At 53.2% G+C, this 16,834-nt stretch overlaps 1 protein-coding gene across 6 annotated transcripts; it reads right to left on the bottom strand.

The window, feature by feature from the left end:
• Positions 1 to 1,415: 1,415 nt before the first annotated feature.
• On the bottom strand, positions 1,416 to 16,828 carry CFAP20 (cilia and flagella associated protein 20). Of its 6 annotated transcripts, XM_010582969.1 has the most exons (7): positions 14,743 to 16,575; positions 13,907 to 14,175; positions 10,260 to 10,339; positions 9,059 to 9,170; positions 8,542 to 8,730; positions 7,261 to 7,371; positions 1,416 to 4,113 (listed from the first exon to the last, which is right to left on the bottom strand). In XM_010582969.1, the coding sequence occupies exons 2-7, from the start codon at positions 13,940 to 13,942 to the stop codon at positions 4,042 to 4,044; spliced, it is 600 nt and encodes a 199-aa protein (XP_010581271.1). In that variant the 5' UTR covers positions 13,943 to 14,175; positions 14,743 to 16,575; the 3' UTR covers positions 1,416 to 4,041. The 6 variants fall into 6 exon arrangements, with proteins under 6 accessions (XP_010581271.1, XP_010581265.1, XP_010581238.1 ...); XM_010582963.1 differs by lacking the exon at positions 14,743 to 16,575 and having other exon boundaries at positions 13,907 to 14,314; XM_010582945.1 differs by lacking the exons at positions 13,907 to 14,175; positions 14,743 to 16,575 and adding an exon at positions 16,730 to 16,828 and having other exon boundaries at positions 1,417 to 4,113.
• Positions 16,829 to 16,834: the final 6 nt, after the last annotated feature.

The following is a 16,834-nucleotide window of genomic DNA, read 5'->3' as shown; positions in this document are numbered from 1 at the left end:
CCTTTCCTGCAAAGGCACCACCAGGGTGGCGAGCAGGGGCTGGGTTTGCTCTGGAGCCGCAGGGGCAGCCTCGAGGCGGGTGGCAGAGGCCTGGCACAGTTAATACACTGGTGGGGAGGCAGGCCGCACCAGGCGGGGGGTTGTGTGGGTCTGGCCCATCCCTGTGGGGATGACCCTATGGAGTTGGGGGGGGGGTCTCCCTATGGGACTGGACTCATGAGACCAGTACCCAGACAGCACCCATGCCCTGCCTCTTTCCCCACGGGGCTGGCAGCTCTGACACAGGGCTTGGTGCAGGGAGCATTAACCCATCCCCGACCTGCTCCCCCCTCCTTGGGGCTCCAGCTGTCCCTCTGCCCTTGTCCCCACCCTGCCAGCCCTTGCAGGAGGGAACCCCCCCTTCATGGGTAGGGGTGAAGCCTTTGTGTCCCACCCCCCCATCCTTCCCCCTCCCAGGACCCAGAGCCGCTGGCTCAGTGCCCAAGACTCAGCTGCAGCCACTTCCCAGCACTAAATTACCCCGCACTGCAGCACCACTCATCAGCCACTAATTACTTTAAAAGGGAAGGACCGATGCTGGCTCTTGCCCTGCTTTCCCGGGGCTGCTGGCACTGTGGGGGGAATCCCATGGCCTGGGTCACCCTCCCCTCCATCCTTGCCCACACTGGGCAGTGATTCCCAGCCATTAGCTGATTCCCTGGGAAACACGCTTGGCTCAGACTCAGCACATCACTGCAGCCAAGCGAGAAGCCAAAATCGGGGTCAGAAAAACCCTGAAGAATTGGGGGGGGAAAAAAGGTCTCCAAGTGGCTCCAGTCCTCCATCAGCCAGGCTGTGCTGGGTCACATTCCTTGGCTTTTAACTCCTTTCAATTCGGTTTTTGCCATTCTGGCCAGATTTGTGCTTGTGGGGGTCCTCCCCAGAGCCGTGGGAGGACCCACAGCTCTGCTGGACCGGGAGCCCTGCCATGGGGCCACCCAGCACCCCAGCCTGCCCTGAACTGGGGCCAAACAGGCACTGGGAGCTACCAAAAGGCATGAACCTGACCAAAAGGCAACGCAGGAGGAAAGCATGGCTGGGATTTGCCGCTCCCTGCCCCCGCAAAGGCAGCTCCAGAGGCGGGTGCAGATGCATTTCCCACGGCAGATGCATTTCCGACAACAGATTTATTTCCCACGGCAGCTGTGTTTCCCCTCTTTCCCAGGGGTGCTGAGGGCTTGGTGGGAAGCAGGAGTGGGGACCCTGAAGCCTGGTACCTGGAGAGATGCCTGGCTCACAGGGAAAGCCAGCTGAGCCGGCCAAGGATGCCCAGGGCCAGATGCTCGTGGCATCCCCTTCCCTGGGCACCACTGCCACGGCAGGCGAGGGAGCTCCTTGCTGATTCAGGGTGGGACAGGATCTGGGAGCAATTCCTCAGGGGGAATCGGTGGCGCTGGGAGCAGAGGCCCAGGCTGCCCATGTTCGGTGAGCTGAGACTTCACTTCCCACCCCCCCTCCTGCTTTTCCCCGGATGCTGCAGTGGAGCTGGTGGCAGGAGCCCGGGGCCATCTGGAAACACTCATGGACAGCAGTGAGGGACCCCGCCGGAGACAAAGCCCAGCATTTCAGCAGGGCCTGGGCTCTTCGCTGGAGGCTGCTGCTTTGCCCTCCATACCAGCAATGGGGTTGGCTCGCCTCCGGCCACCCACAGACGCAAGACCCTGGGGAGGGCAGGGATGTACCTGCTGCACAGGCCAGGGCTTTTGGTGGCTCAAGGGAGCACGAGTCCTGCTCAGCCTGGCCCTGGCAGGCACCAGGCAGCCCTGCCAGGATACACCCCCACCAGGCAGCTCTCAGCTTCCCCAAAACAGGCTGGAGAAGCCCGACCTGGAAAAGACCCCAGGAGCTCAGTGTCCTCCAGGGCCTGCTGAGCTAGCCTGCTGCAGGAGTGGCCGCTGTGATGGGGGTGACCAGGGCTGGCAGGGGCTCCCTCTGCCCGCTTGGCACCATCACAGGAGAAACTGTGCTCCCTCCCACCACCTCCTCTTCCTCTGCAAGCCCCGGTACGATCCCCTATGCACCGCTGAGAAGACTCAGAAAACAGAGAGGAAGCCGGGCTCGGCGCAGAGGAAGAACTGGGGCCGGGACACACTGAGCAGCAACTGGCCGGCCTCAAGGCCGGAGGAAACGATGCTGGGGACAGAGAGGAGAGCCATGGGGCCCTAGGAGGGGTTGAACCCGCTGCCTGTGCATGCTGCAGGCGAGAGCAAGGCTCCAGGTGCTGCCTGGCCAGGGGGTCAGTGCCAGCACAGCCCTGCTGTGGGTGGGATGCACTTGCCGGCTGCACTGAGCTCGGCACACGTGTACGCCTCATGCCCGTCACCTCCCCTCACGCCCACCCCGCAGCCACCAGCTTCGTTCCCCATGGTGCCTGACCCTTCGTCTCACAGGGAGGCAAGTAATTTCTGGGGCTGCAGGGGCAATGCACGAGGTGACGGTGGAGCAGACAGTCTGCAGGTCTGCTTCAGCACAACTTAGCATCCATCATCTTCTCACCTCTAGTGGCTCGGAGGCTTTCCCCATCACACCCCAGGGTAGCTCTCAGAGCACACAGCCACTCCCTCATCCAAATAAAATCTTGCCTGGGTGGTCCCATTCTGCAGCCTGCCAGGGGAAGCTATCACCCCTCTCCCGCAGGCACCAGCGCAGCAGGAAGATCAGCTCTCCCTGTGTGCAGAGGTGGCCAAAGTCCCCAGTACGGTCACTCATTTTTCCTGGGCAGTGGCCAATGGCAAAACTCAAAATAAATATTTCCCTCGCCTCCAGCGCCGCCCGCCCCATGCTAGAAAGCAGCTGCAGAGGATTAGCGTCGCCCTGGAGGTGTAATCCCTCTACAGAGACAACAACATTTGGCCCAAGACATCCAGGGAGATGCTGAACAGGAGGCAGAGAGGGCAAGGAGCAGTTTAGCATGGATTTTTTTGATTCCTGCATATCACCTCTGTGATCAGAGCTATGTGCTTTGTGTCAGGATCCACTTAATAGGAAGGAGACAAAGAGTAAGGGGAAAGCCACAGGCAGGGACAGAAGCCCATACCAGTGTCCTGCCACTCCACTGGGCCAGACTCTCACCCAGGCTGCTTCTCCCCCAGCAGCAGAGCAAATGGACAGAAAGCTTTCCAGGAAAACCCCATCGTCTGCTTCCCCTGTCAGCTGCTGCCACCTGCCCCAGGCAGAGCCACCGGAGCCGAGGGATGTCCCAGCCTTGGCTCACGCCACATGGTGACTGCCAGCTGCTCCAGCTTCATCTGAGCATGCCTGCTCCCTGACTCAACCCGGGAAGGATCACTCTCCCGTCCCTTGCCCTGAGGTGCTGCAGCCCGTGCACTCACCATCCTTCAGCAGCCGAGATTTCAAAGGGAAGCTTTGCCTTTGATGTAGAAAGCTGGCTCCCAGCACTCAGGTCCCGATCAAAGTGCCCAAGTGGCGGACCTTGCCACAGCCAATGGAAGAGGAAGGTGAAAAGCCAGGGGAGGCAAGGAAAACTCATCTTTGGGCAGGCCATGCTCTGCCCTGGGTTGAATCCAGGGCTCCCTATGAAGAAAGATTCCTTTCTTCCCCACTAGACATGAACTGCAATAAGGACTTAGCAGGAAGGAAGGAGCAGGCCACCCACAGAAAGGTGAACAAGGAGATGTTTTCTCCACAGGCTGCCTGCACTGAACCAGGACTCCCCCTCTGCTCACCCCTCATACCAAGCTGGGGCTGCCCCAGGAGCATGCAGGCGGTAGCCATCCTCAGGGCAGACTCCCGTCTCTGCATCCATGTCCTTCCTGCCTTCCTCCACTCTTTCCATGTAGGACGTTGTGTCCCAGCCAGGTCAAGAGTCATAACCAAAGCAGTAAGAAGCTGGGCGCTTCATTGCAGGAGTTTTGCTGGTGCATGTTTACTCTAGGAAACAACTGCTGACAGGATGCCTGTGCCATTTTGGCCTATCCACCAGAAGCATCCTCTTCTCCTGCAGGGAGAGCATCCAAACTTCACTCACCTTCAGCAAGATGGTTAAAGTTTTGATGGGAGAGGGGGATTAGAAGATTTTTGAAGAACACCATGTAAATCCACCACTGCCTGGCCCTAAAGGAAAGGGCCAGTATCTGAGGATGCTCCACTTTGTGAGGCATGTAAACAGGAAGATTCAGTATTTTGTTTCATATTAAAAAATACACAGAGGGTCCACATGGATGTAAGAGTTAGCGGCTGGGAGTTTATTCCAGCAAATCCGCTGGCACAGCTCCTAGAGGTCGGGCAGGAATTGGCAGCAAGGCCCATCTAATCTCTCCACAGAGGCAGCCAGCTCGGGGCCCTGGGGAGCCCAGCCCCTCTTAACACATTAAGGTCACTCACTCAGAGCAAGCCCAACTCCTCGAGGACAAGGGCTGACTCCAGCATGGGCCACAGTGGGGCAGGGAAAGGCGCAGCAGCTCCTAGCGAGTGCTCACCTGCCAACAACTGCCAAAAACACATGTTCATGAGCCAGGGCTTGCGGGAAAGGATGCACGCTTTACCCTGCCGGGGTCTGATGGCTTCCCTCAGCAGCTCCCCCAGCCCTGGCAAGCTTTGAAAACATGGCAGGAAAGCCTCACCGTGGACTTCATTAAGGGCGATCCTTGGCACATGATACAGTGCGATTCCACTTAACAAATCTCAAGTCCAGCCAAGCCTTGACAGATGTCAAAGCAATATGGATAGTGCCTTCCCATGTGAGCTTCCTTGGCTTGGCTCCTTAGAGCTACCAAGCTATTCAGCTGCTATAAAAATTGGAAAGGTCTTCTCCAGAAAGTCTTCTGCAAGTGCCATCCAGCACCACGTGGCACCACGGGGTCAGCACCTCCAGTTCAAAGCCCACTAGCTTTAAAGGTGCAAAAAAGGCAGCTGCGTTATAGGTGCCCTGAGAGCTTGCCACAGAGGTAAAGTAGGATCTATACAGAGGAGCTGCTGACCATGAGGGTGCACAGACATGCCAAACCTTTAAACCAGGTGGAGAGTCAGTGGTCAGTATTAAACCCAGAGTCTGGGGCAGATGTCCCCCAACAGGCTCTCCTCCTCCTGCGAGAGACTAGCTTTGTTTGACAGGACAATAATGAAAGTGAAGTCTTCCCAATTCACTGCACAGCCCAACACCAGGGACAAATCAGTACCTGCATTAAGCACCTACCCACCAGAGTAGCTGTGGGGGGTCTGGCCCCAAAGAGGAAAGGCATCAGCTACTCCCAGGCTCTCCGTTACCAGTGGAGGTCTGCAGCCTCCCCTCCGCAAGCCCTTCCACAACAAAGGCAGATTGGTTTGAGGCAGGGAAGGGCAGCTTCAGAACAGGAAAAGACTTCCGCTCCTGTTATGCTGCTTTGCTAAACCTCCCCTTTGATCCCTGGGGAAAGGGACAATTTGGCAGCTGGAAGACTATTGTGTGCCTCTTGCTATAAGTAGCTGCTAAAGGCTTGGTTGAGAGCTGGAGTGAGTTGTTTAACTACACAGCGAACAGATCTGTGCCTCAACAGGCTGGTAAGACCAATTTGTCACTGCTGGGAAAATGGCTTCAAGGAAGAAGGGAATGACAAACCCATTTCCATGTACTAAACGTGAACAGCGTGAGTTTTTGTCATAGGTAGAGTACCAGAAACCTCATGGACTGGAGACAGATCCTGTCTCTTCTGTGGAAACCCTACTATTTTTCCTCTCTCCAGATTGCTGTTGTCCACGTCTGTGCCATCCCTTAAACAGTGAGGCTGCCAATAAAAGTCAAATTCAGAGGCAAATTCTAACATCTGGGTTCCTAAAGAAATTCTTCAGCACTTTCTGAAGTGCTAACACATGCAAGTTAAAAGATCCATCAAAGGAGGAAAAAGTCAGAAGCAGACTTAGAGAGTCAAATGTTTAATGACTTTCCAAGAGTATTACATCCATATTTAGAGCATATATAAAATAAGAGATGGAAAACAAGGAAAGAAAAAATAAAATTGGTATCTTCAAGAGGGCACACTTAACCCCGTAATTCCTGCTGAATCCCCTCTTCAGAGGCACAGTGGCCATTTTGAGCAATGCCTCTGTGCAACAAAAGATCAGGTACCAGGCCACTTGCAGTGTTTAGGCTCAGCACTTTAGGAACAGCTAGGAGAACTCTGATTCTGTACAACTCGCACACCAACAGCATAGTCCCAGACCTGTTACATGGTTAATTGTGTCCTGTCCAGAAGAGGGATACCAGATGAATCAAAGTTACCCTAGGCAAGGTCAACTGATCTAAAACTTGGTCTCAGCAGGGCCTTCTCTTCCACCTGCTTTCATTTTCCTACTGACCCCAAACATTTCTCACATCTCTTCCCAACGTGGTGTTATTGCTGGACAGAGCAGGGAGAAGAAAGAAGACACTTATTAGACTCAGCAACACCAAGACAACTGTATTGGGAGGTCTCCAAGCATTCCCCAGGCATTCTTGGGAGGCTGCTACAGCCCAGAAGGCAGTGACAGGTTCCTCAGAGGAGTTACCTACTGTAAACACTGCCTTCTACCTCCCACTAAGATCAGCACCCAAAATCCTCCCTCAGCTCCTTGAAATTTTGCCCAGGAATCTTCTCTGCTAAAAGAAGCATCTGCACTGGGACAGGCTGGCCCTGGCAAAGAAAGTGCTTCCTCACAAGCCTCAAGACTGCTGCCAATATGCCAGGGACTCCTCTCCCATCACCATAAGAGCAGAGCTTGGCATCTCTTGCTGGGCAGCCACAACCTTGCCTATCCCCTTCCCACCTCATAGCACCACTGTCTGCACTGGGCAGGGAAGAGATCAGAGGGGAGCAGATTTGGATTAGAGGGACACAAACAGCATCTCTCCTGGAAGACAAGTGTGGAGCTGCAGCTAGCTCTGAAGAGCAAAGCCACTGCACTGAGTCATGGGTGAAAGCTCCGGAGAGATGCCGGGAGGCTGCCAACCTGCCCAGAGTCCTTCAACACGAACAGGAAGGACGTGCAGAGCAGCTGCACAGCTCACCCTGCTCCTAGATGGGAATGACAACTTCCATGTGTTCTGGCAGGAAAGCCACTCAGCAAGGCACCCCTGACAGACTGCTCACCCTGGCAACAGTGAGGGTGCTCCCTGGCTGACAGCCAAAGCTGTAAGAGCTCTGCTGCTAGAAGAAACTCTGGATTGTGAAGGCAGCGGGAGAGGGAAGAGGAATGCTAGCCTGGCCCAGCTGCTGCTCCCACCCTCCTTGCCCATGGCTACCTCACCTTGGCCTTGTTCTGGACAGGCAGATACAGCTTGAACTCAGCTGGGAGCTCATCCTCTGAGTAGAGACGGTCAGAGAAGTACACCCGTCGAATGCGACAATTGGCGTGGATCTGAGAGTCAAAACAACGAGTCAGTCCATTTTCCATATACTCTTTCTACATCCAGCTTCGCTGTCATGCAGCAGCCTGGATTCCTTGGCTTAGCAGCTGGAGAAGAGACCTCACTGCCTCTCTGAATCTGACAGGGCATCAGAGCAGAAACATTGGCCTATGCCCTCTGTTTTGCATTAGATGCTCTCTCCAGTGATGCAAGCTGGCTCAAGAGATTTGGCCGAGCTCTGGCATCTCTGCAAATTGAGATCTGCCTTAGTTGCTTAGAGGGTTCTTTGCTGTGAACCCACCTCTGCCTCTCCACTGGTATCAGCATTTGCCGGAACACTCTCAGCCTTAGCTTGCTGCATTTTTAACACTTCCTTTTCAGGGCCTCCCTGAGGTCAGGAATGAGACTGACCAGTCTGCGCTGCCTCCACTATCAGCTGGCAGCAAAGGAGTCGCTCCAGTCCCCCTCACAGCTATGTGAGAAGGCAGACATTTCCCAGTTGGCTGCCTGTTCATCTCAAGGCAACCTAACAAGGAACTGCAGCAGTCCCATCATACTACGGAACAGGCATGCTCCACACACAGGCATTCCTCAAAATAACATATGCCATTGGACACAATGAACATGAATCCCTAGCATATGGAACAAGTTTCACATCCTCAGCAGAAACACTGTGTCAGCTCTGGTCCAAGGAGCTCGGTGAAGGCAGGGTCACTCCACGCGCACTAGGAAACAAGCTCAACTGGGAATATGTATGGACCATAACACCTGGGGTCTTTACCAGCCAGGCTCCCACTTGGCCAGTCGCTGTCTGGCATGTCTGCACAGCAAGGCTGCACATGGCTAACTCCCAGCAGACCTCCCCCTAGCAGGATGTGTGGCATGCTGTAGGGAACTTTAGGTGGACTGCAACTCTTACCCTAACTGACAGCCAGCAAGAGAAACAAGATGGAAATGGGCTCCTTCATCTCAGTCTAGTCCAGTGAAGTGAGGCAGTACCAAGACCTCTGCTGCCTCAGTCGGACCTTCACTCCCGTCCCATAGTGCTCTGCAAAGAGCAGGACTGGCAAAGGAACAAGTCAGGGCTAAACCTGGATTCCCGATCTACAGCAAGGCTGTCCCAGCCAGCAGGAAGATCACCAACCATTGGTTTCTGTGGGTAGGACATGCCTGCTTCTCACCTGAACTCTCAGGGTCTCAATGTAATTTGTCCCGTAAGCCCGGCGTGTGAAGTCTGACAGGTTGAACTGGATTTGGTTCCAGCCATCGTCCAGCCGCATGGGCATGGTGCAGATGAAAGGCTTCACCCGAGTCGTGCTCTGGTAGTTGCTCGCCCGGAAACGGCGCCGTACATTCTTATCATCCAGCACCTGGGTAAGGAAGGAAGGCTGCTGACCCAGGCATCAGGGGGCCCCCAGCTCCCCAAGACAGCAGCTGTTCTAGACTCAGGCTCTACCCGTCTCAGAGAGGGCTCTCCTACTCCCACCCCTCCGTTTCACAGCACAAGTATTTTTAACAAAGGAAACAGACCCATTTTCAGGAATAGCAACTGATGCCCCCCTAGCAGAAGACCTGACACATCACATAGCCAAGAAAGCAAAACTGTTTTGGGGACCACTTGCTGTCTGGGACAAGTTCCAACAGAAGACTGCAGGCTCACTGGTTGCTGAAGGGGCCTCCCCGCTACACGCTCCTCACCTGCACTTCAAAAGTGAAGTATTTCTTCAGGTTCTTGATGATCATCACCAGGAAAGGTAGTTTGATGCCCAGGGTCTTCTTTGGGTCAGCAGGGCACGTGATGTATGTGGTACTGAGAGGGACAGAAAAACGCTTTAGGATCTCACACAGCACAAAGCACACAGCCCGAGTCCCAAGTCTCTCTCTTAACCTAACACAGTCTTGGAGGACAGGCAGAAAAAGATTGCCAAGATTGTAAGATCTCAGCAACAGCCAGGGCTTCCTGTAACAGGAGTGAGAGTTTCAGAGGTAGCTGCAGGGATAACAAGATAAAAGGCCCAAAGAATGCATTTCAAATCCCACTTTTCTCACCCAGGGCATGAAACACCTTCCTAGACAGCTTCACCTCCCCAGTTTCAAGGCCACATCAGTGCTGTTTCTTAACACAACCTCTTCCTACCCTTGACTGAATAGGTAGAGCCCTCCAGAGCACAGCAGAGGCCCTCTGTGCTCTATATGGCTGGGAAAACAGAGGTCATGAACCCTAGAACTACACGTCACGCCTGGCAAGTTCTGTATCAACACATCTTGGGAGGAAAAGAAGTGTTGGCTCAGTCTGTCTGCAGGAGAGGAGTCTCCGCTGCCCTTATAAGGAGCGCCCTGCTCTGAATCACCCCTGGAGAAGCCTTGGAGACTCTGAACTTGCTCATGGAGCTGGCGTCTCTCTCCCTGGTCGATAGAGACAAGGTTGCTAAGTGAAGCACCATAAGCGACTCCCCTCATAAATCTCCCTTTGATCTTCCTGCTGTTGGGAGAGCAGCAGAGCAGGCCTAAGACAATAAAAGATGCAGAAGACAGAATGCTGCTTTCTCAGTAACTGGCGGCTTTCTCAGTAATTGGCAGCACTGACTGGAGACCAGGTATCAAATATAGCTTTTTTTCCCCTAAGTGATGGAAAAATAATGGGACTTTATTTCCATTTTTTATCCCTTAGTCCCACTGAGGATGACAGAGAGCTCTACAAGCACATCCAGGGAAAGGCACGGTACAGTGCCACAGAGGGGTATCAGTGATCTGACCCAAGATCATATTCTTCAATTTACTGACAAAGAGATTGCAGTAGAGTCTGAAGGAGATGTCTGCTGGGCACTGAAATCTTTCACTCTGCGCCAGGGCCAAGCCCCCAAGGCACACTAGGGCAGACGAAAATGCCTTCTCCTACCTGACATTAGTTCCTTCAATCTCCAGCACCAGCGACTGAATGTCATTGTCAGTGATTCGCTTGATGTGGCCATTGCGCACCTGGAAGAAAAGTGGGGCAGACAGCACAGATGTTACCCAAGAGGGAAACAAGAGGCGCCCACAGCTCCATTGAGAGGGGGAAAAAGATCCCGGGGGACCCATCTACGTTCATTTGGCTCCTTTTGTCCTGGACATCGCTGTTTCCAAGGCTTTGATCACCACCCCAGAGTGCCAGGACTCCAAGCAAGAGTTTATGGCCCAGCATGCTGCACAGACACCGAGTACAAGACTTTAATAAATCAAAATATGCTACAGTGAACAAAACTGACTCAAGTCTCACGTTAGAGGCCCAAATAAACAAACAGAGAAGTGTCAGAGCAAGATCAAAATAGAGTGGGATAAAGGGTAAGAACAAGTAGGAGCAATACAGGGGCAAGCAAAGGGAGCCACCAGCCAGCCACTGGTCATCAAGGGGTCTCAGTCTCTACTGCTGGGCATGGCTGACTGCCTCTGTGGAAAAACTTGGTTAAAATTATTCGTAATTGCAGCGTACGCAAGTGCAGAGCCATCATCTGCTCTGCTGAGGGGCTTAGGGATTTGGCTACTTGGATGCAGCCAGCTCCCCACAGAGCTCAGGGAGGCCAGGGCCGGAACCAGAAGCCAACACAAATTCATTTTTCTCCACATGCAACATGGCTGAATCCCAGGATCTGAGGATTTATTTTTTTAATGAAGCAGTTCACTTCCCATCAAATTTATCTCCATTTAAAAGGCACATTTGCTAATTAAACCCTCTGCTCTTCCCCAATGCTAGATCAGCAAATTGTAACGCTCCTTCCGGCTCCATGAATAAATTATTTTAGCGCCTATCACCACTGCTAATATATAGGATACATTAAGCTTTTAACGGGATGGTTCCAGTCATGAGCTACAAAATGATTTACAGGTTTAGCAATTCATCTTCAAAGTTCATTTCTTCAGAGGGACCTACCTGGGTGATGCTGCGTATAATTGCTGGAAGAAAGAGATAAGCCCTGTGAGCAGCCCACCCCCCTGGTCTGTCTCTACGCTAAGCAGTTTCACAAAACCTCAGCCTGGATCACCCAGCTGCTGCTGATAAGCACAAGAGCACAGCTCGCCCTGTCAGGCTGCTCTTAACTTTGCTTCAAGCCTGCACAGATACTTCTAGAAAACATTAAGCTCAGAGAGAGGATCCTTACAGGATAACTGTATCTCTCCTTTGCATCAAATGCAACTCCCATGGATGTATAGGTCTGTTCAGGAGAAACCAACTGCACGAGGTCTGGATAAGTTGCCTTTATCTTTTTTTTTTTTTTTTAAATCACCAGCCCAGCAGAAACCCCATGTGCCTCTCTGTTTGAAGCAGTGATTGGCATATGGGAAATTAAACCCTGGAAGCCACAGGGATACAGCATGCAGACTTAACACCAGGAAATAACCCCGCCTATGCAGGTGACAGTAGTGCACAATAAAGCCTGCCTCCATGCCACGCGAGACAGCTTTCACCAAGGGTAGCTTATGGCTCCACAGAGGGGAGAAGGTTCAGGTTTGGGCTTCTCTGGCGAGGACAGTAACAGAGAAAACAGCTAAACATGCTTTAAACCAATTAGTCAGCAGTGTTTCTATCTGCAACCAGGTCCCCTTCCTTAGCCTGTGAAGGCTTTCCTTCCCCAGATTACAGGGACAATGAAAAGAAGCAACTCTTCTTCCTCAGCGTTGCCAGAAACAGGATGAAAGACAGTAGAAAAAGAGACAAGTAGATCAGTACAAAACAGGGCCAGACTGCAGCAGAGCCCTTCCTCCCAGTCCTACCTAGCTTGGTGTAAGTTTTTGCGAGCTGCACTACCACCCAGCTGCAGGGAGACGGTAGCCAGGTCATGCAGGCACCCTTCCACACAAAAGCCAGCCTGTCTGCACATGCCTGAAGCCAGCGCTGGCAGGACAGACACACAGACAGTTGGAGCATGACATCCAGCACCGGCTGGATCAGAAGTCCAAGCAGCCTCACCATTTCAGTAAGATAAGGCTGAATAGTATCAGAAGAGCTCACTGCCAATGGGGGCTCAAAGCGCTGCCCTCCGGGACTCGGTGGTGCTGTATGCCCCATCTCAGCTCCTCGGCTCACTCCAGAGCCTGGCTCCCCAATGGAGGCTGAGCTCGCCTCCTGCCTGCCTCAAGGACCACCTCCCTGATGGAGGACACATTTTGGTCACAGCCCAAGGAGCACTTCTCTTCCCCTGCCAGCTCTGGGACCCCCTTCACAACAAGCTCATACAGACCAAGAGGCAAACTCTGGCTCCATCAGGCACAGACACCAGCTCTGTGTGGCACAGGGCGGTAAGGATGGTTCTGCTGTGCTTGCAGTGGCTACTCAGCAAGAGCTCCCAGTCTTCAGGGGCCTTCCCCTACTACATAGAAGCTCAGAAAGATAAGATTTCAGAAAATTTTAGAAATCTAAACAAAACACTCCACATTGGTACTTGGCCAATATTTTCCAGACATCTTAAGCCTAAGAAGGTGGATTTTTGAAGCTGGAAAAAAGGCTAATAGCCCTCTTAGAAAATAAAAGTTCTTCAAATGCCTAATATCCTCTGAATCAGGATAACTGGGAAGTTACCTGCTGTCTAAAAACAAACTGGAAAAGGTTTTTTTGCAGATACAAACCTCAAACCTTGCAAGGTTTGGAGGGAACAGCACCTTCACAGACAGTTGTGTCTGAACAGATATAAGACCCGAGGAAAAGCAGCAAGGAGCAATCCTCCCCAGGCCCAGCCACCCACCCATCAGCGGATGGGTTGCCACGGTCTGAGGCCGACCTCTGGAGGCTCGCTCCCGCATCGTTGCCGGACACCCCTTCGTTAGGCGATGGGCTTGTGCCAGCAACAGCAAGCTGAAACACGGCTGGCACCATTGCCCAGACTACCGTAGGCATGGGTACGCACTCGCCTCGAGACAGGCCAGCGCTTCTCAAAGTCAGCGGTGGGTCCAGAACAGGCCCCTGTGCCACCTCCCTCCCCCAGGAAGGGAGAGGGGGCAAAACAAGAGGCAAAAGCAGGAGCTGCATCGCTCTGCTGTAGCGCCTGGTGCACACAGGTTTGGCAAGGAGGAGTGAGCAGCATGGTCTGCTGTATTTGAGATGCAGAGGTCTGGAGCAACCCAGACAAAGATACTGTGCAAAAGAACTAACGAGTCAGAGAAGGGCTGCAAAGAGAGAACCCCACCACAGCGTTGGCAGGGGCTTGATCCTGGCTGTGCTCATCAGGGAAACTGCTACCTACATTCTGGTGGCAGAGCATGCATTTGACATTCAGACGAGTATTGAAAGCTAGCTGACCTTGCCTCCTCCCAACAGCACTTGAAATTGCTAACGATATTCTGTGTTGACGTGCCAGCAGAAGGAGTATGGAGAAATTAGCAAGAGGATGGATAGGTTTGACAAGTTTCATTGAACCGTTCCCATTTGCTCTGCAGAAAAGTGTCAGCGAGTCCCCTGGAGACCAGTCAGTGTATCTCCACATGTCAGGGTGGGGACCATGGTGGCAGGATGCTGCAGGAATAAACAGAGTACTCAGAACAACAAAGTGCTGGAAGGCAAACAGAAGACACCTTGAAAACAGGTCTCCAACTCCAAACCAGGAACATGCAGCGCTGGAAGGCAGGAGAAAAGAGCACACCCCAACAGTTACTGGCTCTCTGCAGATGAGGCTGAAGGAGGAACCTCTGCCTGCAGGGACGGTGGGACAGTCACCATGCTCTTCCCAAGGCCTGGACACTTCAGTCCTACCAAGTCCCCTGGGACAGGATGCTGGTGGCCACGACAGATTGGGCTTGGCAGGGTTTGCTACCAAGGCCTGCCCACAGCTTACCCACAGCCCCTGAGGGAGAAGGGAGAGAAGGGAGGGACTGTATCCTACTACTTAGAGGGAGGTTACACACGCTCACAACAAGGAAAGGCTTCCTGTACCCCATTTCTACACCTATATCAAATGAAGACGCCTCTACTTCACACTGTCTCCATCAGCACAAGCAGCACACATCCTACTAGGGCTGAACAAGAAATGGTTTTCCCCATGTCACAAAAGCTTGAAATTCCCCAAGATTTAAAAAAAAAAATTAAAAAAAAAAAAAATCACTGTCTGCTGGTACTTTTTGCAAAGAGAGTCTCGCACCTAGGACGTGCAAGAACATCAAATCCCTTGTTTCCAATTCTCACCAAAACTACAGGTCATTTCATGCACCCCTGAACAGAGCAGTTAACACTTATTGCAAAGTTTTGGTTGCTTTCCCCCTTTCCAGAAACTCCAACCCTAACACTCTCCTGTGGCGTTGCCATAGCTGGACCATTCCTGGGATGTCTGGGCTTGGACAGATCAGTATTTTCCAATAAATAAATAAATAAGCCCACTGGAAAAATCCCTCACCATTTCTGGACATTTACTCACTTCATGAACACCAGCCTGCCCCTCTGCTGCCAGCCTGGCAGGTTCCTCCATCAAGCCAGAGAGGCTTCATCAGCAACTTAGCACCCAGCTCCCTGTCTGCAGCAGGCCATCAGCACCCAAACCATCAGTAGCACTCCCCATGCTGTACGTTCACACAGTCTTTGCACCACCAGCAGGATTTTCTGAAGGGGCTGAGCAGGGGAGATGACACCACATGCTGTAAAGACCTGAGGGACTCCGCTTTCTCAGTTCCAAGGCAGCAAGATGCCCTAAGTGCTGCCCTTCACCTCCTGCTGCTGCAAACACACCAAGGGTGTCAGGTCAGGAATGCCGAAACCATTACGAACCCACCAACCCAACTCCTTTTAAATGGAAAAGTGAGGTGAAAGAGTGAGCCACACTGATATCCACAGGCAAAGAAGTCAGAAAACCCACTCTGGTTTCATGCCACACCTTTGTGAGCAGGGCAATCCTCACAACAAGCTCGCCCAAGCTGGCCGTGCTTCCTCAGGATAGGCAGACCTCTAAGTCTGCCTGCATGCAGCCTCACTGCTCCCAAGGATGCAGGGCTGCTGCCACTGGGCAGTGCTACATGAGCCCATGTAGCTCATGCAAGCCCTACAGCAGGTGATGGAAACAGCCTGCACACCCAGCTGCTGTTCTTGGGAACAGCAGTGCTAATTTTTCATCAGTCTTTTCTGGCCAATCCAGTGACTATTGCACCCGAATGGACCACTGCTTACGTCCACCCTGCAAGCAGACTTCCTGCTGGCCACCCCACAAGCTGCACAGTCGCAATGGTCCCTGCACAGGACAATTCACATTGGAAGATGCCTCAGGAGGTCTCCAGTCCAAGCTCCACCACCAAGCAGGGTCAGCCCAGATCGCTCATGGCTTTATCCAGTCTGGAGGCATGCTACATCCCTTTGCCTAAGAGTCTTTAACGCACCCCATCCTCACACCATCCAGATAAGCTGCTGATCCTTTTTTAAAGTCACAAATATTTGTGCAAAAGCCCTAATGCAGGCACATGCACAGAGCCAGGCTATGTGACGCAACCCAGTTCTTCACAGAGCTACATGGGTACCCCACTGACAGCAAACAGGATGGGTCTGCGCTGCCTGTCACCCATCCCACAACTTGTAAATGCCCATGCGAGCCCACTGAGGTCAAACAACACCGCTGTCTGCTGTCTGCCTTGAAGGCTTTCATTCCTGCCAAAAGCACAAGAAATTCAAATTAGGTTCAAGCACAAGTAACTGAATACATGTTGTAACTTCAGAGAGGAGAGGGTTTGTGAAGAAGAAGAAGCAGCAGGTCTCAACACCCACAAATTTCCTGACACGGGCTCCCTGATGCGAGATACTGGGGAGAAGGCAGGGGAGCCTCACAGAACCACTCTAGAAACGGATACAATGGAAAAACAAACAGATGAAACACTCATGACTTCTTGTACATCCTAAGGCCGCCACACAGCCTACCTTTAAACACCTGTCGCAAGCCTGTTTAAAAAACGGGTCACATATGACAGAAGACCCCCATCTCAGTTACATCAGGTACTGGGGGGAAGCCACCATACGTGGCGAAGGGTCGTTTTGTTTTCTGCTGCCTATTTCCAGCATTTAACATTTTTTTTCTAGCCTCTTGTAGTGCTGCATTCCTGACACAGGCCCGGCCCGCTCCCCTAGCGGGGCTCTTCTGCTCGGCAAAGGCGGAAAAAAAAGATACTTTCACAATAACACATTCCCCTCCAAAAAAGACCCCCGTCCTCCCCGGGGGGTTGCCGGTAACCTGGCTCGGGCGGCTCAGGCCCCGGCAACCCGCCCAGAGCGGCCCCACGGGAGCCCGGGCCACACCGGCTGCTTCCCGGTGGGCCGCGGCCCCTCGTCTCGCCTCGCCTCGCCGGCAGCTCCGCGCAGCCCCGGGCCTGCCCCAGGAGGCTGAGGCGAGCGGTCCCGCTGCTCCCCCGGCCCCACCGCCGCCTCACCTTCTTGTCCCAGATCTGGAGCGGCTTGCTGCCGATGCTGTACAGCACCGAGAGGAACCCGCTCTGGAACGTGTTCTTGAACATGCCGGGGCCGCGGCGGGCCGG

Source organism: Haliaeetus leucocephalus, unplaced genomic scaffold (genome assembly GCF_000737465.1).
Source record: "Haliaeetus leucocephalus isolate CR32 unplaced genomic scaffold, Haliaeetus_leucocephalus-4.0 Scaffold92, whole genome shotgun sequence".
Taxonomy (NCBI): domain Eukaryota; kingdom Metazoa; phylum Chordata; class Aves; order Accipitriformes; family Accipitridae; genus Haliaeetus; species Haliaeetus leucocephalus.
Note: the sequence above shows the minus strand (reverse complement) of the source record. Positions and strands in the feature narration are given on the sequence as shown.